General features: G+C 40.5%; 2 protein-coding genes across 4 annotated transcripts in view; one reads left to right on the top strand and one right to left on the bottom strand.

Moving 5' to 3' along the window:
* Positions 1-2,297: 2,297 nt before the first annotated feature.
* DDX28 (DEAD-box helicase 28) lies at positions 2,298-4,370 on the bottom strand. Its single transcript, XM_074913300.1, has one exon. The coding sequence runs from the start codon at positions 4,361-4,363 to the stop codon at positions 2,759-2,761; it is 1,605 nt and encodes a 534-aa protein (XP_074769401.1). The 5' UTR covers positions 4,364-4,370; the 3' UTR covers positions 2,298-2,758.
* Positions 4,371-4,419: 49 nt separating this feature from the next.
* Positions 4,420-20,212, top strand: part of DUS2 (dihydrouridine synthase 2) — a 28,836-nt gene continuing 13,043 nt past the window's right edge. Inside the window, exons 1-8 of one of the 3 annotated variants that reach the window (XM_074913301.1) lie at positions 4,420-4,450; positions 4,831-4,970; positions 7,865-7,910; positions 9,423-9,514; positions 10,463-10,506; positions 11,315-11,375; positions 14,539-14,586; positions 19,377-19,442. In XM_074913301.1, the coding sequence (XP_074769402.1) occupies positions 4,848-4,970; positions 7,865-7,910; positions 9,423-9,514; positions 10,463-10,506; positions 11,315-11,375; positions 14,539-14,586; positions 19,377-19,442 (480 nt within the window). In that variant the 5' untranslated portion in view covers positions 4,420-4,450; positions 4,831-4,847. Of the gene's footprint in view, positions 4,451-4,491; positions 4,752-4,830; positions 4,971-7,864; positions 7,911-9,422; positions 9,515-10,462; positions 10,507-11,314; positions 11,376-14,538; positions 14,587-19,376; positions 19,443-20,212 lie in introns of those variants that run through there. The other 2 variants (XM_074913302.1, XM_074913303.1) reach the window with 2 other exon arrangements.

Here is a 20,212-nt window from a genome sequence, read left to right as displayed (position 1 = left end):
GTGCTCCTGAATGTAATTATTGCTGTTAATCACTGGCTCCGGTAACTGTCTCTTTGTGAACAACAGTAGGAAAGTGCTATTTCTCAATATATGCTTAAAATAACTGTGGTTTTGTTTGAAAGTAATGTTTACAAAAAGCTTTATTGGTAAATATAGTGTTCTCAGAGTATATCTACCTAGAGCTTTTCATTGGCCACTTCAGTATATAAATGCTAAAAGGATTTTTTGGTTTTTCTTTTTTTTATAAACTGTTTGTCAATAATCAGTTTAGAGCATTTGTATTGAGTTTAGAGTTACTGTTTGTAAATATATAAAGTGCATATTACTTCAAAATTAAGAAGTATATGGCTGAAATAACTTCATTATTTCACTGTGTTGTCTAATTTGATAATATTGTGTGCTGCAATCCAGACTGACCTGTCATGGGATTAGCTGTAACACAATTCCAGATTCAAAGCCTACATTACTGAGTTTTTAAATGTTACAGAAATTAAACTACAAATTATACACCTAAAAAACATAACAAAAATATCCAAATATAACCTTGTAGAGCATCTTCTGTTACAGCCATCAGAACGCACACAATTTCTGTAACATGTCATACACCAATTATTCATTTCTAACGTATATTTTACACCTCAATGTCAAGTATGCCCACGCTGCCTTTTATAGTCTGGATAATTTATCGAAGTCAACTTTCCTCCCATTTTCCTTCTACATATTTTAACTCAAGAAAAAAAACCTACTCTACCACCAATGCCACTTAGTTACTGATGCAAGTTAAGCAGATGCTTTAATGATCAATGACCATTGCCACATAGTTTGAGTATGAATCTTGTGTCAGAAGTTATTGTTTATGTGACATCATTTAACTGTGGTTAACTTTGTTTGCATTATTTAGCTGGAAACTGTAGGTAACAGAGCAAAGTATTACAGTACACATTTGCAAGAGTTATGAAATTTTAGCCCAAACAATTGATTGATTTAGTCCTGTAGAACAGCTACATGAGAAGACAAATACTTGAAGTCGGACATCTGAGATGCCAGGCAACAACTTTCTTCGGAAACTTAAAAGGGCAGATTTGTATTTTGAACTTGGAAGCCCAGTCATCATCACCAGCTGCCTCGGGAAAGAGATGCTCTGCTCTATGAACCAGGTAATAACTTGATATTTATGCTAATACAGTGAAGTGCTACAGCTTTGAAAAAGATGAGAGTCAAGTTATATGCCACTTGAGATGGAGTCAGCCTGAAACTGCTTATGCAAAGCAGGCAAGCAAATATTAAAATTTCTTACTTGAAGTTTCTTGAATACAATTTACCTCATTTAAATTAATCTGTGTGTCTACAGTTAAAGGAAGCTATTTCTCAGCATTTAGAGGACCCAATACAACACAAAACGCATAGTAACAAATGGAAATAGGATCTTTATAAATTATACTACTAGATTGTCCTCAGATTTCTGTTTAAGGATCTACTCTACTACTATAGATAAACAGTAAACTTCTGCTTGTTGACACATAAACTGCCTGATGAACTTAACTGAACTTTGGGTGAGAGGCAAGTAGCCCATGCAATGAATGGGTCCAAAATATAAAAGTTTCCAGTCTCCAAATAGATCACTTTTCCACTGTCATTTCTATGAAGCTGAAAGCTTTCTATTGTATTAAGTAATTTTACCACAGCTTCTAACTTCCCCTAGGAGCTCCTTAACTTTGTGCAACATGAAGAGAGTACATGTGTACAATTTTTAGGATAAGGTTATATAGCCTTATCCTTAAAGTGATTATCTGTGCAAGTTTTCTGTTTAGTTTTTTACTCTCAGTATACTAAGAGTAGCTCCAGTACCTTATTTCTTCTGAAGCTAATGATTTAAGATACTATGCTGTGATCTTTTCATTTAACAGCTTACTATTTCTACACACTGAGTTTTAACACAGGCTGAAGTGGACAGCACGGGAAAAACAACTGCTGAAAGAAAAGACTGTGATAAATCACTGCAATAGAAATCAGAGCTAAAATGCTATTTTTGTGTGATTATTTACCATGGATACAAACCAGCAGCTAGATATGAAATAACCTCAGCCCCACTTTAAAGCAGAAAACAACAATGGCATGATACTCAAGAGAAACCTTGTACTCACTCTGCTACCTAGGAGTCATTAGAACCTGTGAGTCAACACACTCATTTAACAGAACACCTTTTTTGATAGGTTGGGTTTTTTTACTTGTTTTTACAATCAGTTCAGAGACTGAATGTGTCACTACAGCATGCCGAAAATATGAGCAGAAAACAGTTAAAGGCGCTTTTTTTTTAATTTAACAGAACACAAAGCAGCAAGATCACCTCAGTGAAAGCTAACCATAACATGACAAACAAAGACCTTGAAAAAGCCTCAAGCTTTATTGTGCCTTCTCATTCCCACCTAACCTTAGCTAGAATTCTCTGAACTGCTACATCACAAGAAAATAAAATACAATTTGTCCTTTAGTCTTTCTACATGTATCTGTAATTGAATCAATTGATAAGCTGATTCTTCAGTCTTCTCCAAAGGCATTTTGTTACTCACTTACTGGTTTCCTTTTGGAAAACTGTGAGTTGCGACGCCTGTGGAGAAGACTGTTGCAGCTTCCAGAAAAGTGCACGGTTAACCCGATCACCTGGTTCTCTGTTTACACACAGGAGATCATTCCCTCTGCCTTAAGGACTTCAAGCTCAGTCTCTACCAGGCCATTTGTTACTGCCTGGCAACCTGAATCAACCTCCTTTAGGTGGAGGCTTATTAATAGAGGCGTCCAGGCCGGGGAGACCTGTTCTTTTCCGGGCTGCAGTCTCTATTTTCCGCACCAGGTCCACATCCCACCGATGGGTGACAAAACTAACCACGGCTCCAGGCGCCTTACTTCCAACCCGCCCCACCCGCCCCACGCGGTGCAGGTAGTCCTGCAGCGTGTCTGGGAAGTCATAGTTCACCACTAGCTGCACGCTGCTGGTGTCCAGCCCCCGCGAGGCAAGGTCAGTGCAGATGAGGACCGACACGTCACCCTTCTGGAAGGAGGCAAAGATGCCAGCTCTGGCAGCTGCTGACATCTGTCCCTGCAACCTCAGGTGCTTGATTTTGTGGTCATCCAGGATATAGCCCATCCAGTTGACAGTGCTGGCACTGTTGCAGAAGATGAGAACGGCCCCGCCGGACGCTGGGTGCTCCTTGAGTAGGTGCAGCAGCTCAGGCAGCTTGTCCTGGCCTTTGAGGCGGACAAACTTCTGCTGGACGTGGGGCGGCAGACGGTGCAGGCTCTGGGTGCCGAGGGTGAGAAACCGGCCGACGTCCGTGAACTTCCTTAGCATCTCGCTCAGGCCCGTGGGGAAGGTGGCTCCCACCACCACCACCTGGGTCCTCACCTCGTCGGGGCCGGCCGGCCCGGGGGCCCCGGCGGCCAGGGGCGCGTGTGCCAGGATCTCCTCCAGCGGCTCCGCGAAGGACTCGTCCATCAGCACGTCCGCCTCGTCCAGCACCATCCAGCGCAGCCGCTCCAGGGCCAGGAAGCGCCGCCGCAGCGCCTCCCGCAGCGCCCCGGGGGTGCCCAGCAGCACGGCGGGGGCCCCGGCCGGCCCAGCCCGCAGCTGCCGCCGCAGCCCGCCCGCCGCGCCGCCGCCCATCAGCCCGCGCACCGGCAGCCCCGCCGGCCGGCACAGCGCCGCCGCCACCGCGCCCACCTGCGCCGCCAGCTCCCGCGACGGCAGCACCACCAGCCCGCGGGGCGCCGGCGGCCCCGCGCTCCCCGCCGGCGGCAGCCCCTCGGGGCGGGCGAGCAGCCCGTCCAGCAGCGGCAGCAGGTAGGCCAGCGTCTTGCCGCTGCCGGTCTCGGCGGCGCAGAGGGCGCTGCGGCCGCGGCGCAGCGCGGGGATGGCGAGGCGCTGCACCGCCGTGGGGCGGCCGACGGCCAGCGCCTCCAGGCCGGCCAGCAGCGCCGGCCGCAGCCCCATCTCGGCGAAGGACGGGCCCTGTCCCGCGTCAGGCGGCGGTCCCTGCAGGGCGGGGGCCGCCTGCTGCGAGGGCTCCAGCTGGAAGTAGTCCCCGTACGCCTTCCGGTGCTTCCAGCCCGCCGACACCAGCTGCGGCTGCTCCCAGCGCCCCACCGTCTGCCAGCGGGGCTGGCTCAGCTCCGGCCGCCGGCTCCGCAGCAGCAGCTTCCCTGGCCGCACCGCCGCCGCCGCCGCCTCTTGCCCGCGCCGGCGGCGCTGCGTGCCCCGCTGCAGGCGCAGCCGCAGGGCCCAGGGGACGCGCACCACGTTCTCGGGGAGCTGCGCGCCCGCCGCCGCCCGGGTGGCCGCCGCCGCCCCGCCGCGGCCCAGCGCCATGGCGGCCTCCCACGTGGCGGCGGCGCTGCCCGATGACGTTACGAAGAGGCGCCTCCCCCGGCGCCGCGGCGGAGCCACGCGAGGAGGGTGAGTGCCGCGGCGGGGGGTGCGCGGCGGGCGCCTCAGGCGGCGGCACCGTCCCGCCGGCCTGCTGGGCTGACGGCGGGGAGCCGAGCCCCGCGGCAGCAGCCGTGGCTCTGAGGGGCTCCGGCAGAGGCGGCCCGGCGCCCCTCGCTCGGGGGAAGGAGCCCCTGCGTCGGGGAGCACCCCCGGGCCGCCCCGCCGGGCTCTCTCACGGCTCCACGGCACTGGCGCCGCGGGCGCGGGCGCTGAGTGAGCAGCGGTGGGGCTGCCGCCGGCCTGCGAGCTGCTACGGGAGCCCTGCCAGGTATGACAGGGCCACTACTCCCCTCCCCGCCCGTCGGCAGCTGCGTTCCACGGCTGCCCCCCTTGGTTTTCTCTTTCAGGTAGCACCGCAAGAGGGATGACGGTGAACACGCCTCTGTGCTTTAGAGGAAAAAAGATCCTGGCGCCAATGGTGCGAGTGGGAACGCTGCCAATGCGCCTTCTTGCTCTGGACTATGGTGCCGATATCGTGTACTGTGAGGTATGATGGAGGAGCAGATGAGGCAGCCTTAACTGATAACATTATTATTAAAAGCACAAATGGACATTGTGTTTCGTAGGAGTTCTTTTCACTTGCATTTTTCACTAGAACAAATAGGGAAAGAAGAGTTCCCATGGTTTAAGGCGTTTCCTTTTGAGCTGTCCACAAGTTATGCCAAGCCTATATTTTAAGACTGTTCAATAACTTCAGTTCATTTAGACAAGACACCATAACCAGTTTCCTCACACTTCACTGTGTTTTGGTTTTTGTTGGAGTTTTTTGTTTCTTTTTTTTTTTTTTTTTGAGTAGAGTTATAACATTGAAGGAAGTCTTAGACTGACCTACCCTCTCGCCCAGTTAGTTCTGCTGTGCTATCCCAGAGCATCCATGTGTCTCACAGCACTACTGTCCTTGTTGCTTAACCACTTTTCTTAAAGCTGCCTGAAGTTAAGACTCCAGTTTGCTGCAGATATCATGGTTGGACTGCTCTGTAACTTAAGGTACTTCATTATCCTTATTGTTGCAGTGCATCAGTATTCCCATTTTCCCTTTCTGTCATATTACTAGCACTTCTCAAGTGTAAGCACTGGTACAAGTTACTTGACTCAGCCAAGGCTTAAAAAACCCAAACAATAATGTAAACGTGGCTTAAATACTGGCTTTCCCGGAGAATGTTTGATCTGTACCCATAGAACATGGTGAGACACTGTTGGAATCAATTGTTTACAATGTTCTCCAGGAATCTTCACAGCAGTTCTGTCATGACTTAGCTCACTGCCTGTTTTGGGGGAGAAGAAAGGAAAAATTGTTCTTGGAGAGACAATATGCTTTTTTATCTTGGCCACAGCTCACCTTTCGCCTCTAGCTTCTAGAATTACAAATGATATTTAATTAGTTGGATCAGCTTCATGTGGAAGAATTTCTGGATGATTCAGAAGAACTCTTAAAATTCAGTAGAATAGTTACTACTCTCTCTCATAAAAGTGGGAGTAATAAGGTGTTTTTTTCTTTGACAAACAATAATTAACAGTTTCCCAGTTTATGAATTATGACCTCTCTGCTTTACATGGGATTAAGTGAGCATATATATTTTTTTAATTCTGATAGGCTAATTGTAGATCATGTATAGAAAAATCAGACAGAGTTAGAAAATCTAGAAGTCTTAAACACTAAAAGCAAGTCAGGCTTGAGACAGTCTTTATATTTTTCCAGTAACTCTTGCACTTCTTCATAGTAGCAGAGAACCTTGTTACAGAGCAGCTACTGGATTTCACTTACCAGAGATTTGACAGGGCCATTGTATGGTAAATTAGTGGAAGACAATAATGTAGAAATTGTTGTATGTGTTCTTTAAAAAAAACACAACCAAAACCCACAACAAACTGTGCGTGTAAAGGTATTGCTTTGCTTACTGCTGAAGTCCCAGGGTATGAGAAGTTATTTAATCCAGCACTATAAACTGTATAGCTAAAGCAGTTTCTATTTTACACGTGCTTTTTGTCACAATTCCAGAGAAACAGTACATCAAGAAGAGACACCCTTAAACTTAGTTAACAAGTTGCAGTATATTACAAACCTTGCAGTGTGAAAGTTACTCCTGTAGCCAAAAACCTGTTATAGTTTTCCTCATCTTCCCTCATAAATAAAGTCTCCCATATTGTCTTTTTTCCACATTGCTGTTGAGAAACAGGAGAGTTAAGATACCTTTGACATGAATTACTGTTTGCAGTTAGATATCTGCCTTAGATGTTATCAGAAAAACCATACTTTATAGGTTTTCTTAAAAACTGACAAGATAGTAAAAAATAGAGTTGTTTTAGGCAGTTATGCTACAGTTGTTTGGCAACAGAACAGCATAGATAACTTAATCTCTGTATAGTAAAAACTTTCTGATTTATCCCTTTGTCTTCCAGTCCTTTCCCCCACAATCTTCTCAACATTTTGGAACTCGAAGGTGTTCCAGAACTTAACGTGAATAGTACCTGATGAGGAACATTAATTAAAAGCTTAAATTAGAAGCACCGCTCATAAAACCTATAGTATAGCGTAGACAGATTGAGGTTAATTTATTGCTTTTTTATCCTTTACCTGTAAATTGGCAAGTTTTAAATCTTGTCTTATTTGATAAAACAATGATTCTCTAGTACACCAAACTTCATGTAACTAACACTATACTATAGAGCATAGTCCTTTTTTTTTTTTTCCTCAATTTGTATAACAGTTGGATTAACCGCTGCATATTTATTTCAACAGCTAACAAATTATATTGGCTCAAACTGTAGCCCTTTGACAATTAAAGGCAGCCAGTTTGCCTTAAAGCTCATCTATAATCAAGTTGATAAGATACATAGGAGAAAAGGACTCAACTGGTGTCCTTAATAAATTGAATTGCATAAATCTGCAGTTAAAATAATATGTGTAGATTGAAGTTCTGAGTTTCTTCTAAGGGAAAGCCACAAAGAATGGTGACTATGTATTAGGTTCTTTAGTAATGGTCAGCATAAAGCTTCATTTTGTCTTTTAACAAATGTAGTGAACTGTTAAAATTTAGGATTAAGATAAAGAGGTCTTAAAGTCTCGTACTGCTGTTTTTTTCACCAATGCGTTTGGCCAGTACGAATCTACACTGATTCTTGAAGTGGTCTGTTGCTATAGTGTTAATTTATCTTCCCCTTCCACACTCGGTGATTGTTCTGCTTTGTTTCCATGTTGCTAGATAAGTATTTTGAAACTTTAGTTGAGTGTATTGCATAGGTAAACTCTTGTTTTCACTTGCATTCTTTTTCTGTATTTGGTATCTTCAGATAGTTATTTTTAAATAATAAAATGGGCAACTGTTTAGAGCTGGGTGGTTTAAACACTTCAACTCACCGAGAGATTTTTATTCTTCTCAGGAGCTGATTGACTTAAAGATGCTGCAGTGTAAGAGGGTTATGAATGGCAAGTATAGCATTTCTTTTACTAATATCTGTAAGCATTATTTTTTCTAGTTAAGAGAAAATATAATTATTTCTCTGAAGTAATTTTCTAATTATTACAATGAGGTATCAGTACATATAATCTCATGAAATGGTGTCTAGTGACTTAAAATGAGTGTTTCAAGTGCTACTTCACACCTGTCTGCTGCTCTACAGTTTCAAATTTTCAGTTGTCCTTCTTAAGGAATTTCAATAGTTCAGTTAGTGTCCCTTAGGAAAACCATAAACATTTTTGGAAGATAAGGCTAATGTATTATAAACTGACAGTTAGTTATTCTTTCTAGGACCCTAACACAAGGTCTTCCTTCACCACTGAGTTTATTACAAGGATTTGATGAGTTTTCTGTTAAAGTCTTTGATGCAGGTCAGGTTACTGGGCGTGCAGGCATAGGCCTTCTGAAGTGAAGGACTTTATAATTTTTAGCTCCTGGCATTATATCTTTCTCTTTTTTGTTAAGAAAAAATGGGATTAGTGTTGAATATTCATTACTAATGTTTCAGCATTATGCTTCCCAGCAGCATGTAAAAGAAACTAGTAGCTTGAATAGACAGGACATTGAAGTTCCAGTGAATTGTTTAAAATGTAAAGTTACTAGTTTTATGTGAGTTAAAAAGACAAATAATAAAATTGTAATTAACAGATAACTCTCCTCAATTCTATATCTACATACTGGCTTCAGCCTCCTCATATGCAATTGTAATAAAGAGTAAACAGTAAAAAAACTCTTGGTGAGATTTTTTTCAGGAAATTTTTCATATATATGTGCTAATATAAAATCTAATTTTCTGAGCAAAACTACTAATATTAGTTACAAAACTATTTAATTTTTTCAAGAAAAGTTTGATAGTGTCCAAGAAATTAATTCATTTGAACTGCAGCTGAGACATATTCAGTCATGAGTCTTTATAAATGTAAGCTGTTTGTGACATTATAATATATAGACCTTTTAGTCTACTGCAATAAGGAAGCAAGACATATAAGATCTCACTGTTTATCATTGTTTTATTAACTTGAGGTCCATTGGCTAGATTCAGCCTAACAGGATTTTCACAGACAAGTTCTTGAGAAGATATCTTTGAGACCTCCCCAGCTGAGTGTCATGAGAAATGGTTGCTTGTAGTGTCCCTGTTGGGGAACAGAAGTCTACTACACACCTAGTTCCCCTCTTGCCCATTCCCAAAAATAGTAGTTATATTCATTCTGGTTGATTCATCATTAGACTTGTTCTGGTGCTGATCCTTGCCCAGGAAAACAGTCTGGGAGATGATTAGGGAGTACTGGGGAGGGGGGAAACACCAATGTGCAAGAAAGGTATTGCAAGGGCATACAGGAGGTAGTGTGCCATTAGTTCTACTGTTCAGGGAAGACTTATGTGGTAGCATTTCATTTATATACAAGTTGCATAGTCATGTGTCTCCCTTTATGATTACATTTGTATATAATTTTTGTCTATCTGTTTCTGATTTCATATAGAAGTACTTGAAACAGTGGACTTTGTTGCACCTAATGAAAGAGTTGTTTTCAGAACCTGTGAAAGGGAGAGGCACTGTGTTGTCTTTCAAATGGTAAGAAACCAACTGCAAATACTCTTCTAATAACATAGTTAAACAAGGTAGTGCTAGTAACATCAAAGTCTGAAGCAGACCTCTGTATTGCAGACTCAATTTCTCAATGCTTCAGGTGGAGGTAAAGTTTCAGACAAAATGTGCTGCAGAATTTCTTATCTGTTGGTACACATATGACCAAGATGTCTCATTATAAGATCTCCTTACAGCTGTTTTGAGAAGAGGTGATTAAGATGAATTCTGTGCTCTATGAGAGTAGCTTGTTTTTGTAATGGGTATCTTTGATATGTTTCTGAATGTATAGATACCAAAAATAAATTATGCTGATGTTTGATCATATGTTTAAGTCTTGCACTGTCCTGTAAACAGTCTTACTGAAAAGACTGAAAGAAATGGCATTGTTTAGTGTAGATAAGAGAGGATTAATGCGTGCATTAACATTGCACAAATGGATGAAAGGCTTCTGGAAAGAAAAATTAGTAATTTGCTCTTTGAGACCACCCTCTCTAGGACAAGAGTTGATGGGGCTTGAAGGGAGGGAGAAGTGTGGATTGTATTAGATACTGAAAAATACCTTTTTCAGGGGTAATGATAGCTCTGGAATAGGTTGCTTGTGGAGACTATAGAATTGTTATGTTCTTAAGAAGCTTCACTAATGATAAACAAATAACGGTTATGGGCTAAGGACATTTGGTACTGCTGTAGGCTAAGAGGGTGGACAGGCCTCTCCAGATCCCTTTTTGCATCACCTTTTGTCATTCAGTGGCTGATTCTAGTACATGCTTTAGCTAAATATTTTATCTATATCTGTTGTGCTGTGAATGGGTCTCTGTCACTTTATACTAAATATTCAGAACAAATATGATTATACATGTGTGCAAGTGAGCACATTTTTAAAATTTATTTGATGATATTCTATAATTGTATATCCTCTTGTTTTACCCACAGGGTTCAGCAGATGCTGAAAGAGCCCTGGCGGTAGCTAAGCTTGTGTAAGTCATGTTCTCTCACCCCCTTCCCACCATGGATTTGTTTGGAGTTTTTTGTACAGATGAATTATTGTGAAAGACAGGGTTTTTTATGATTGAGAGGATCAGGGTAGGTCTTGATAGGACCAAGAAGAGTTCTGTACGAGCTGCACAGTGAAGCGTAGCATCTCAAAAGGCCAGTGGTATAATTGTGTAACTGCAACTTCTATTTAAAATAGTTCTTGCTCAAAGCAGCAGTTGCATAAATTCTGTACTGGGATTGATGGCTTCTTGCTAGTGCAGTAAGTGTGTCCTTGATCTCTCCAATATGAAATTTCCCTGGGTATTGCACAGCTGCAAGTAAGACCAGTATGCCTAAAAAGTCTCCTACCGTTCGTGGTTTCACAATAAACTACTGTGCAGAAATGAAAAGTGTCTCTCAAATCTTTTTAAAAGCTGTTTTTAAGCCTCCATTTTAAATAGATGGAAGTTTCAATAGGACTTGCTTTAGTAACAGTGGTGAATTTATTGCTGGATATACTTATATATATTTAATCCTATATAAACATATTTAAGTTGAATTTTTTCAGCTTCTGCAGAACACTGGTCATTGAAACCTGTGGACAAATTGATCTTCACATGGCTGTCGGAATAAATGTCTAACATATAAAAGTGAGAAGCTAAAAATTCAGAAGTTCAAATAAAAGCTTAACCTTAAATTTTCATTTAAGCTTTGATGATGATGGAACAACTTTTGTGGAAAGATGTCTATTTCCTGATTCTTGTTCAGATATGCTGAAAAAATTTTAATTGTTTCTTTCTTCTCTTTCAGAGAGAGTGATGTAGCTGGTATTGATATCAACATGGGATGCCCAAAAGAATATTCTACTAAGGCAAGTGGATTTTGATTACTCTTAAATAATTTTCTTAGAGGTGTGGAGTGCAGGATACATGTTCTGTTTTTTTGGGTTGAACGAATTCAAGCAGTAAAATTTTCATGCAGATAAACTTAAGAGTTGATTGTTTGGGGTTTTTTTTGCAATAAACAAGAGTCTTGAAGGTGTCATGGCCCTAATACAGTAGAATAATGTAATCTGTTAGACATTTTCCATAAGAATAGGTTTGGTCATGTAATTAAACATACCTTAGGTAATTAAACATACCCTGAGTGGGTAAGCATGTGTGAAGTTTGTAAGCTCAGGTTAGTGTGGACATTTACCACTGAGCAAGTGATGGTTGTATTTTCTGTCAAGACAACCACAGAATATTGAGGAAAACATAGTGAGGTTGTTAAATTGTATTATTGTCTGAAGTTAACACTGAAGCTATTTAGAATTCTGAAAATTCTGACAAGCTAAGCTGTATGTTGCATTTAAAAGTAAATTCTGTAAGGCGGGATAAAATAAAGTGGGGTGGGTTTTTTTGTTTGTTTGTTTTCCTGAGGTCACTAATTTGCTGGATGAGTGAAAGGTGTTCTGCTTAGTCTATGTTGTTCTGCTTAGCCTATGTGAAATATGTTCTGCTTAGCCTTAGTAAAAACGGAAATCACAGTTTGTCATCTGAGCAAGTAAAAATTTGCAAATTACCAATGCTGAGTTCAATTATTGGTCAGTTTTCAGTGAGGAGGATGGATGAATTAAAACTTTATTTTTAAAAATTTTTTTTTTAAGTTAAGCACATGAAATTCTAAACTAGTGCTCTATTGTCTGGCTAAAACAGTAGTCAAACTGGTTGTTAGCACTGTTAAGCTAGTTAGTGTATAGATAAAGTGTCAATGAATCAGACCATGGAGCTTCATTTTGATGTCAGGTGTTCATGCGGAATAGATAAGAGAAATTTTATACTCACTGTCAAAGAGTTTCACCTTGGAAGACTTAAAATTTCATTCCAGGGAAGAACCCTGGCTGTTGCATTTAAACTTTCTATCCTCTAGTCTTTCTAGTGTTGGCATTTTTAGCATTTGGGGCAAATTCTCTGTCATGTGAAGATGTAATGCTTCCTCCTTTAAACAAAAAACCCAATATATCCACATAGGCAGTACATTCAGTTCCTAATCCTGTGTTACTTTTCTTTACGTTTGGAAGCTTTTTACTGGCCTTTTACTAAAGCAAGAGCAGAAATGTAAATGCTAACTTGAGATCTGCCCTAATTCCTAGTATCAGCCTAAGCTTTTATGGAGCTTATATGTTTTCTCTTGTCAAACTAAGTTGCCTATGGACCAAGTAAAACTATTTTTTTCCCCTCCCCTCTCCCCTTTCAAAGTAGAAAAAAATAGAATTCTGTGGGAGTTTATTGTATCTGGTGCATAAATACGTGGCTGATTGAAAGGGGATATCTGGTGCATGAAAACAATGTTGTTAAAGTGAGGAATAGTAACGGCCAAAGTTGACACTGACAAACGTGCCTGTACCTTGCATGATGCCATCAGATTGTACAGACTCTACCCCACATAAGTATATTGTCCTACTTTCTCAGTGTTTCATCCAAGAGAAAAGAATGCCTTGTCTGAATGGATTAATTTTCCAGTAATGGAATGTAGCTTTTGATAAAACTACTAGAAAAGGGTATATTTTAGATTACATCACCCTGAAGAAATAAAAGGACTGACTGTGTCATGGAGTTGTGAAACAGAAGAATGAAAAGGCTCTAATGACTGTACATAGAGAGGGCCGATGTCTTTCCAGCAGAAAGGTTGCTTTTCCTTTGGAGCATGTGAGGTGTGTAAGAATGCTGGACACCTTTTAGGTATCTGGTATGTCCACTTCAACAGTTCATAGTGTTTCAGCCTGGATCTGATGATGGTCAGTGTTGAAAGTAGCAGGCAATGGTGCAAGACAGGCATAGGATGGATCAATTTATAGGGGAATTTTCTCTTTCACTACTACTTAGTTTTGTAGGTTGGCTTGCACTCTGAAGAGTAATTACTTAAATTCTTCTAATATGTTCCATCTAACTTGTGAATAATTTTACTCACATACGTACATTTCTAGGTTTTTTTCTGTTGTAATCCCATTAACTGTTTTTTTTTCAATTGTAACTTAGGAAAATTACAAGGTAAGTGAGGTATAGTGAAAAAATTATTTCATATTCTTTAAAACCCAAATTTTAATTTCCCCTGTTCTGGAGTCTTTGTATCTATGTATTTAGATTCTGTTGTTTTTGAACTTCCTGTTTTCTGCCAGATGGCTTTTGAGATAAAGTGGAAGGACTTAGAAGTGGAAGGAACTGTAGTCGTGTTGAGGACATGTCATTAAATTCATATATATATATACACACACACAAAAATATGTACATATGATATTTCTGGTGATATTTCCAGTAATGTTTTATTTAGCCTATATTACTTTCTTCTTTATTATAACTAGTTACATGGAAAACTATTTTATCCTTCCACAGACTCATAGTTAAGGACAAAACACCAAAACATCCACCCTGTACTAGGATGAAAGATAAAAAATTCAAACACTGGTGAATGATTATTCTCCAACAGTAGTTTTGGGTCAAAAAAGTTCATACAGTTTTGAACTTATTTCTTATGTCTGCCTGTTGGCCTCTAGATCTATATATGCAGATGAAATAGTGCACTAAGAACAGCTAAAATATTAAATTGTTAAAGTGTTCATAATTTGTGTCCAATATATCCACTTAATTTGTCCAAGCTTGTTTGTCTAAATGTGGTGTGTAGACAGAAACTACTGACAGCAAGACCTCTGAAATGTGGTGTGTAATGGTAAAACAATAAATTTGTTCAGCTGTCACTTAATGAGTAGAAAATGGATAATAACAGTTGCTAAAAATGACTTTTTGAAATCCTGTCCACCTCATAAAGTAAGGGGAGCAAATTGGTACCCTGAATTACTGCTTAATTAATCTGATACAGGTCTAGGAAATGTTTCACTGAAGTGTTCACTAATACTCCTACATGTTAGATTTTGCCGTTTTTTTCCTTCCCCTCCCCCCCTTTTCTTAATATAACATTGTACTTTTGCTGTTAGGCAAAATAGAGTTGAAGAATATGTTCGCCTGGTGTGTAACTGGTTCTGTATATTTTCCCAGGGAGGTATGGGAGCAGCACTGCTATCTGATCCTGACAAAATAGAGTCTGTAAGTATCACCTTGTGGGTTTTGAACTGCCTTGGAAAGTATTATGTACTGTGTACTACTGGAAGCAGGAATGAGTGCATAGAAGACAAATTAGTAGATGCTAGAGTGGAATAATCAGTTTTAAATACTGAAATTAAGGTTATGGATAAATAATCCTGATTTAGTTCTCATTATTGTCTGTCCTATAAAATTGCTACTTTCTTCCTTTTCAGTTTAAAAACTTTCACAATATGGTGCTATATTTGCGGAGGGAGGAGTTTTATATGCATATATATGTAAATCTGTATAAAACCCTATGTGAACCAGTATGCAAAAGGTTCATACATATGTATGTATATAGATGTATGTCTTTTTTATGTGTATAAACTCTGTATGAACCTATATGAAAAAGTTACGTACATCTATCTGTATGTAATATAGATATGTAATGTGTTTTTAATTTTTTTTTTTTCCTAATGACTTCTTAACTTTCTGAGATTAAACAGAGTGCAGACATTGCTCTGGGTTTCCAGGAACGTTCTTAGCATATAGTTCTTTTATTTTCTTTCTCTTTGAAGACCTGATTCTTAATAGTTCAGATGAGTTGGCTATGAAGTTTGTCTTGCTTCCCCTTAGCTTTTAGTCGCTTGCTGTATTCTCCTTCAGAGTTCCTATGGGCAATTCCAGTTTATAATTCACTTCTCAGTAATAACTGCGTCATGGTACACAGTGGCAAATGTTTCAAGGTAGTTCGCCTTTATTTCTTGTACTATCAAAAGTATGCACATCTGGACAAAACAAAACTACCAAAAGCATTGCTCTGCCTTTTTCCATGTGGCTTTTGGGTGTGTTTTGTTTAAGGGTTCTTTGGTGTAGGTTCTTTGAACAGACCAGACTCTCCTCACTCATCTGCATGACTCTCTTTCTGAATAATAGCCAGGTCTCTTTCTGATTCCTTCAGTTCATGACTTTTCCTTCTGTCTAAAATGGATCTTGAGTCAGTCTTTTGTAAGTCCTCCCTCTTACTGTGGTAAAAACATTCAGCTTTATAGGCTGGTAGGACTTTTACAGTTTCAAGAGGCTGATCCATTGCTTAGTTACTATTCTTTGTAAACTCAGAAATGCAAAACAGGTTGTTGTGCACCATGTATTTCATTCTCTGATGACATGCCATTAGAAGAGCATGTCATCAAAGTTAAAATCATGAGGGAGTGTTAACCTTTTGCCTAATGTAAGGGTCTCTTGGTGTCAGAAGCCACATTGTTAGCCAAGCTGTATAAATGTGAGCATTCAGCAACTGGAAGCATTATTAATTGTGCCAAAGCAAGAGTTTAAATCAAATAGACTGGATCTATTACTCTCTCATTAGCTGATGGGAAAAGCAAAACCACGAGTGATCCAGTCTTGCTCTCAAAGCATGTTTAGACAAGGTTGGTATCAGTCTCATTTTTTTCAAAAAAGAAAGCAGAACTAGTTAGGTGTTGTATTATTAGCAGGCATATAACAGGCAACAGAACTGGAACCAGAACTCAATTTTTTGAGGCCTAGATGGTGTTCCATCAATTAGGTAAGCTGGGTGATACCATCCATAATTGTAATATATGAAGCATGAGACAAAGAAATAGGAATGGGAATTGAGAGGAAAATATTTAGCAGGCTAGAACTAAATCTGGCAAAAATATTTCTCACAGGGAGAAGTGGCAGTTGTACATATGGCTGCTAAGAGTTTCCCTTCCCGTCTACAACCATTACATTCTATTTTGATCTTTGGAAGAGCAGGAAACATGACGTTCAGAAATCTAGAATTGTTCTTTTCAATTTAAGATGTTAATAGGCAGCAAAATCTGAGGCATGAAAATTACTCATAGCCAACTGCAAAGGTATAACTAAACTCGTAGCCTGCAAAAGACATCTGACATTACAGCTCCAAATCCAGCTTATATTAAGAACTGTAGGATTTGGTTCTCACATTGGAACCCTGATTGAGGCTGACACTGAAAACTTGTCAAGATTTGCTGATGATGCTACTGTAAGAAAAATATTATAGTAATGATGATACAGTAGAAATGATGTAATTTTAGTTTGATTTATATGCTAAAAATAATGCAAATTAAAATACTAAAGAGAGGGGGGTTTAGATTGTTTTCTTGGATCTTACTGTTCTATTTGAGAGAACTCTACTGAGGAAAGGTTTGAGTAGACAGTGCAAGGTGACACTAATTACTTACCAGCTGTTCTGACTTGTAAGTGCTAGCTATAACAGCTTCTTTCTGTATTGGGGATCTAATAAGTGCAGTAACAGTAAACAAAATTCAAGTTTCATGGTATACACGACTCTGAAAGAAATCATTTACCTGCAGTTGCATCCATTTTATACAAGGGAAGTGTACTCAGAATAACATGCATGATAATATCTCAGAAAACAGTTGAAACCCAGGTATTTTTCTAATAACAGTCAAGATCAGCTGGTTTCCACTCTTTTATTTAGAGAGCTATTGGATTTTTGGTACCACTTATTGTATAGTCATACAGTGTTTTAAACGTGTATAGGCCATTACACAGCCCTTTTAAGTATGGTCTGTTAGACTTAAATTCAGCCTGTGGAAAGGAGATTCTTTCCATAGCTCAGTTCTTAAACATTTAAACTAACTACTGCTCATTTGTCTGCTTATTCTGCGGTTTTTTTAATGACTAAAATGTGCTTTGTATTAAGTGTGGACTTCAGTTTACAATTTTTGTTTTCTGTTAGAAGATTCAATGAAGTTGCTTTACATTTCCCTCCCATTTTTTTTCCCCATTTTGAAGGCTTTTTTTTTTTTAAAGAAACACCAACTTTTTAGGGAATACTTACATTTAGTTTTCATGAGAATCTCACAAGTCTGATATAAGACGACTGTGAAAACAGCTGCATGAAAATGAAACACTTTAGCATGTTATTTTGAAATTATCAGAGTTTACTGGTCACCTCATTAAAATCAGTGTTGCAACTCCAACAGCAGTTAATTGCTCTGTAAAAAAAATAAAAATAAAAGAATGGTTTGGGTTGAAAGGAACCTTAAAGATCATCTAGTTCCAACCCCCCTGCCATGGGCAGGGACACCTTCCACCAGCCCAGGTTGCTCAGAGCCCCGTCCAGCCTGGCCTTGAACACTGCCAGGGAAGGGGAATCCAAAACTTCTCTGGGCAACCTGTGCCAGTGTCTCCCTACCCTCACAGTAAAGAATTTCTTCCTTAGGTCTAATCTAAATCCTCTTTCACTTTAAAACTGTTACCTCTTACTTTATCCCAACACTCCCTGACAAAGAGCTCAAGAGGGTTGGCGTCCTTATGCTGGGGATCCCAGAGCTGGATGCAGCACTGCAGGGGGGTCTCAGCAGAGCAGAGTAGAGGGGGAGAATCCCTTCCCTTGAGCACACATTGCTAGCTCACAGTCAGTTTCCATCCACCAATAACCCCAAGTCCTTCTCCTTTGGGCTTCTCTCAATCCACTCTTCACTCAGCCTGTATTTGTGCTTGGGATTGCCCTGACCCATGGGCAGGACCTTGCCCTTGGCCCTGTTGAACTCCATGAGGTTTGCACGGTCCCACCTCTCCAGCCTGTCCAGGTCCCTCTGGATGGCACAGCCCTTCCCTCCAGCGTGTCAACCACACCACACAGCTTGGTGTCATCACAAACTTGCCGAGGGTGCCTCAATCCTGTCTGTGTCACCGACAAAGATATTAAACAGCTCTGGTCCCAACCCTGATCCCTGAGGACATCACTTGTCCCTGCTCTCCACTCAGTCATGGAGCCATTGACCACAACTTATTGAGTGTGACCATCCAGCCAATTCCTTATCCCCTGACTGGTCCATCTGTTCAATCCACATCTCTCCACTTTAGAGACAAGGATGTTGCATCGGACAGTGTCAAAAATTTTGCCCAAGTCCAGGTAGATGATGTCAGTTGCTCTTATCCACCAACATTGTGACTCTGTTGTAGAAGTCCACCAAATCAGTCAGGCATGATTCGCCCTTAGTGAAGCCATGTTGGCTGTCACAAATCACCTCCTTATTTTGCATGTGCCCTAGCAGAGTTTCCAGAAGGATCTGTTCCATGATCTTGCTGGGCACAGAGGTGGCACTGACTGGTCTGTAGTTCCCCAGGTTGTCTTTTTTTTTTTTTTTTCTTTTTAAAAGTGGGGGTTAAGTTTCCTCTTTTCCAGTCAGCAGGAACTTCACCAGACTGCCACGACTTCTCGAATATGATGGGTAGTGGCTTAGTCACTTCATCTGCCAATTCCCTCAGGATTCATGGATGCATTTAATCAGGTCCCATGAATTTGTGCACCCTCATGTTCCTTAGATGGTCTCAAACCTGATCATCTCCTACAGTGGGTGGTTCTTCATTCTCCCAGTCCCTGTCTTTGCCTTCTGTGACTTGGGTGGTATGGCTGGAGCACTTGATGGTGAAGATGGGCTAAAAAGTCATTGAGTACCTCAGCCTTCTCCATATCCTGGGTAATCAGGTTTTCTATTTCCTTCTGGAAAGGGCCCACATTTTCCCTAGTCTTATTTTTATCACTGATGTACCTATAGAGGTGGAAATAAAAATGGCTTAGACTAGAAATAGGTTTGTATATCTATTGGATGGAATGATATACTCAATTACAGGCTGCATGTGTCTGTCTAGCATGTAAAGCTTTTTTTATAGAGGGATAGTAACTAGTGTTACATTGTTCTAATTTATTTGTATCTTCAAGAGAGAAAGGAGGAGAGCTTTATTAATGTCACTGTTGTGATCACATTTTTGTCTTCTTATTCTTTTTCCAGATACTGACTACCCTTGTTAAAGGAATTTGTAAACCAGTAACCTGCAAAATCCGCATTCTGCCCTCAGTAAGAACATAAATTGCTATCCTGAAGTGTTTAGTGGTGTTTATTTCTGTGATTTAAAATCAATTAGAATATATAGCATTCTAATATATTGGCATGTTAGACCTGTTATTATGAAACAGCACTTGGAATTATAATTTGTGTTTGGAATGCTGTCACAACCTAAGGGGTTATCTAACCTGTGGCTGTATAGTGATCATCATTGTGGGTTCATTGGATTCCATGATACACAAGGATACAGAGGCTTTTAGTCTTTAAATTTCTCAACTGTATTACAGATTAAAACAAATACCACAAAAATCATCATAGACGATATACCTGTAATTAATAAAGCAAGATGTATATGTAGGTATATCTACCTCTAGCTATTACAAATGATTAGTAGCAACAATCAATAGTATAACAGCAATGATTAATATGGCAGCAGTCAGTTATAGCAACAGTCAATAAGCGCAACAGCCAAGTAGGTATACACTATTACAAGTTACTACAAACTTACCACTAGTGAAGCAAACTTATCAATAATGTAACAGTAGATATGTTTGATAGATTACTTGTAGGCATGTGTATATGTATGTTCATAGTAATAGTACTGGTATCAAGTGCACTAGACTGATTTCAGGAGGGTGCCAAACCATACCAGATGGAAGAGCAAACTGATCCCAGAAGGGGACCCAACCATCCTAGAAGTAGAAAGGCAAACTGAACCAACCCCAAAAGTAGGCCCAGAGGGGGACCAATAAAATAACAGAGACTCACTCCAAAGATGATCT

This window comes from Athene noctua, chromosome 9, assembly GCF_965140245.1.
Source record: "Athene noctua chromosome 9, bAthNoc1.hap1.1, whole genome shotgun sequence".
In the NCBI taxonomy this organism is placed as follows: domain Eukaryota; kingdom Metazoa; phylum Chordata; class Aves; order Strigiformes; family Strigidae; genus Athene; species Athene noctua.
Note: the sequence above shows the minus strand (reverse complement) of the source record. Positions and strands in the feature narration are given on the sequence as shown.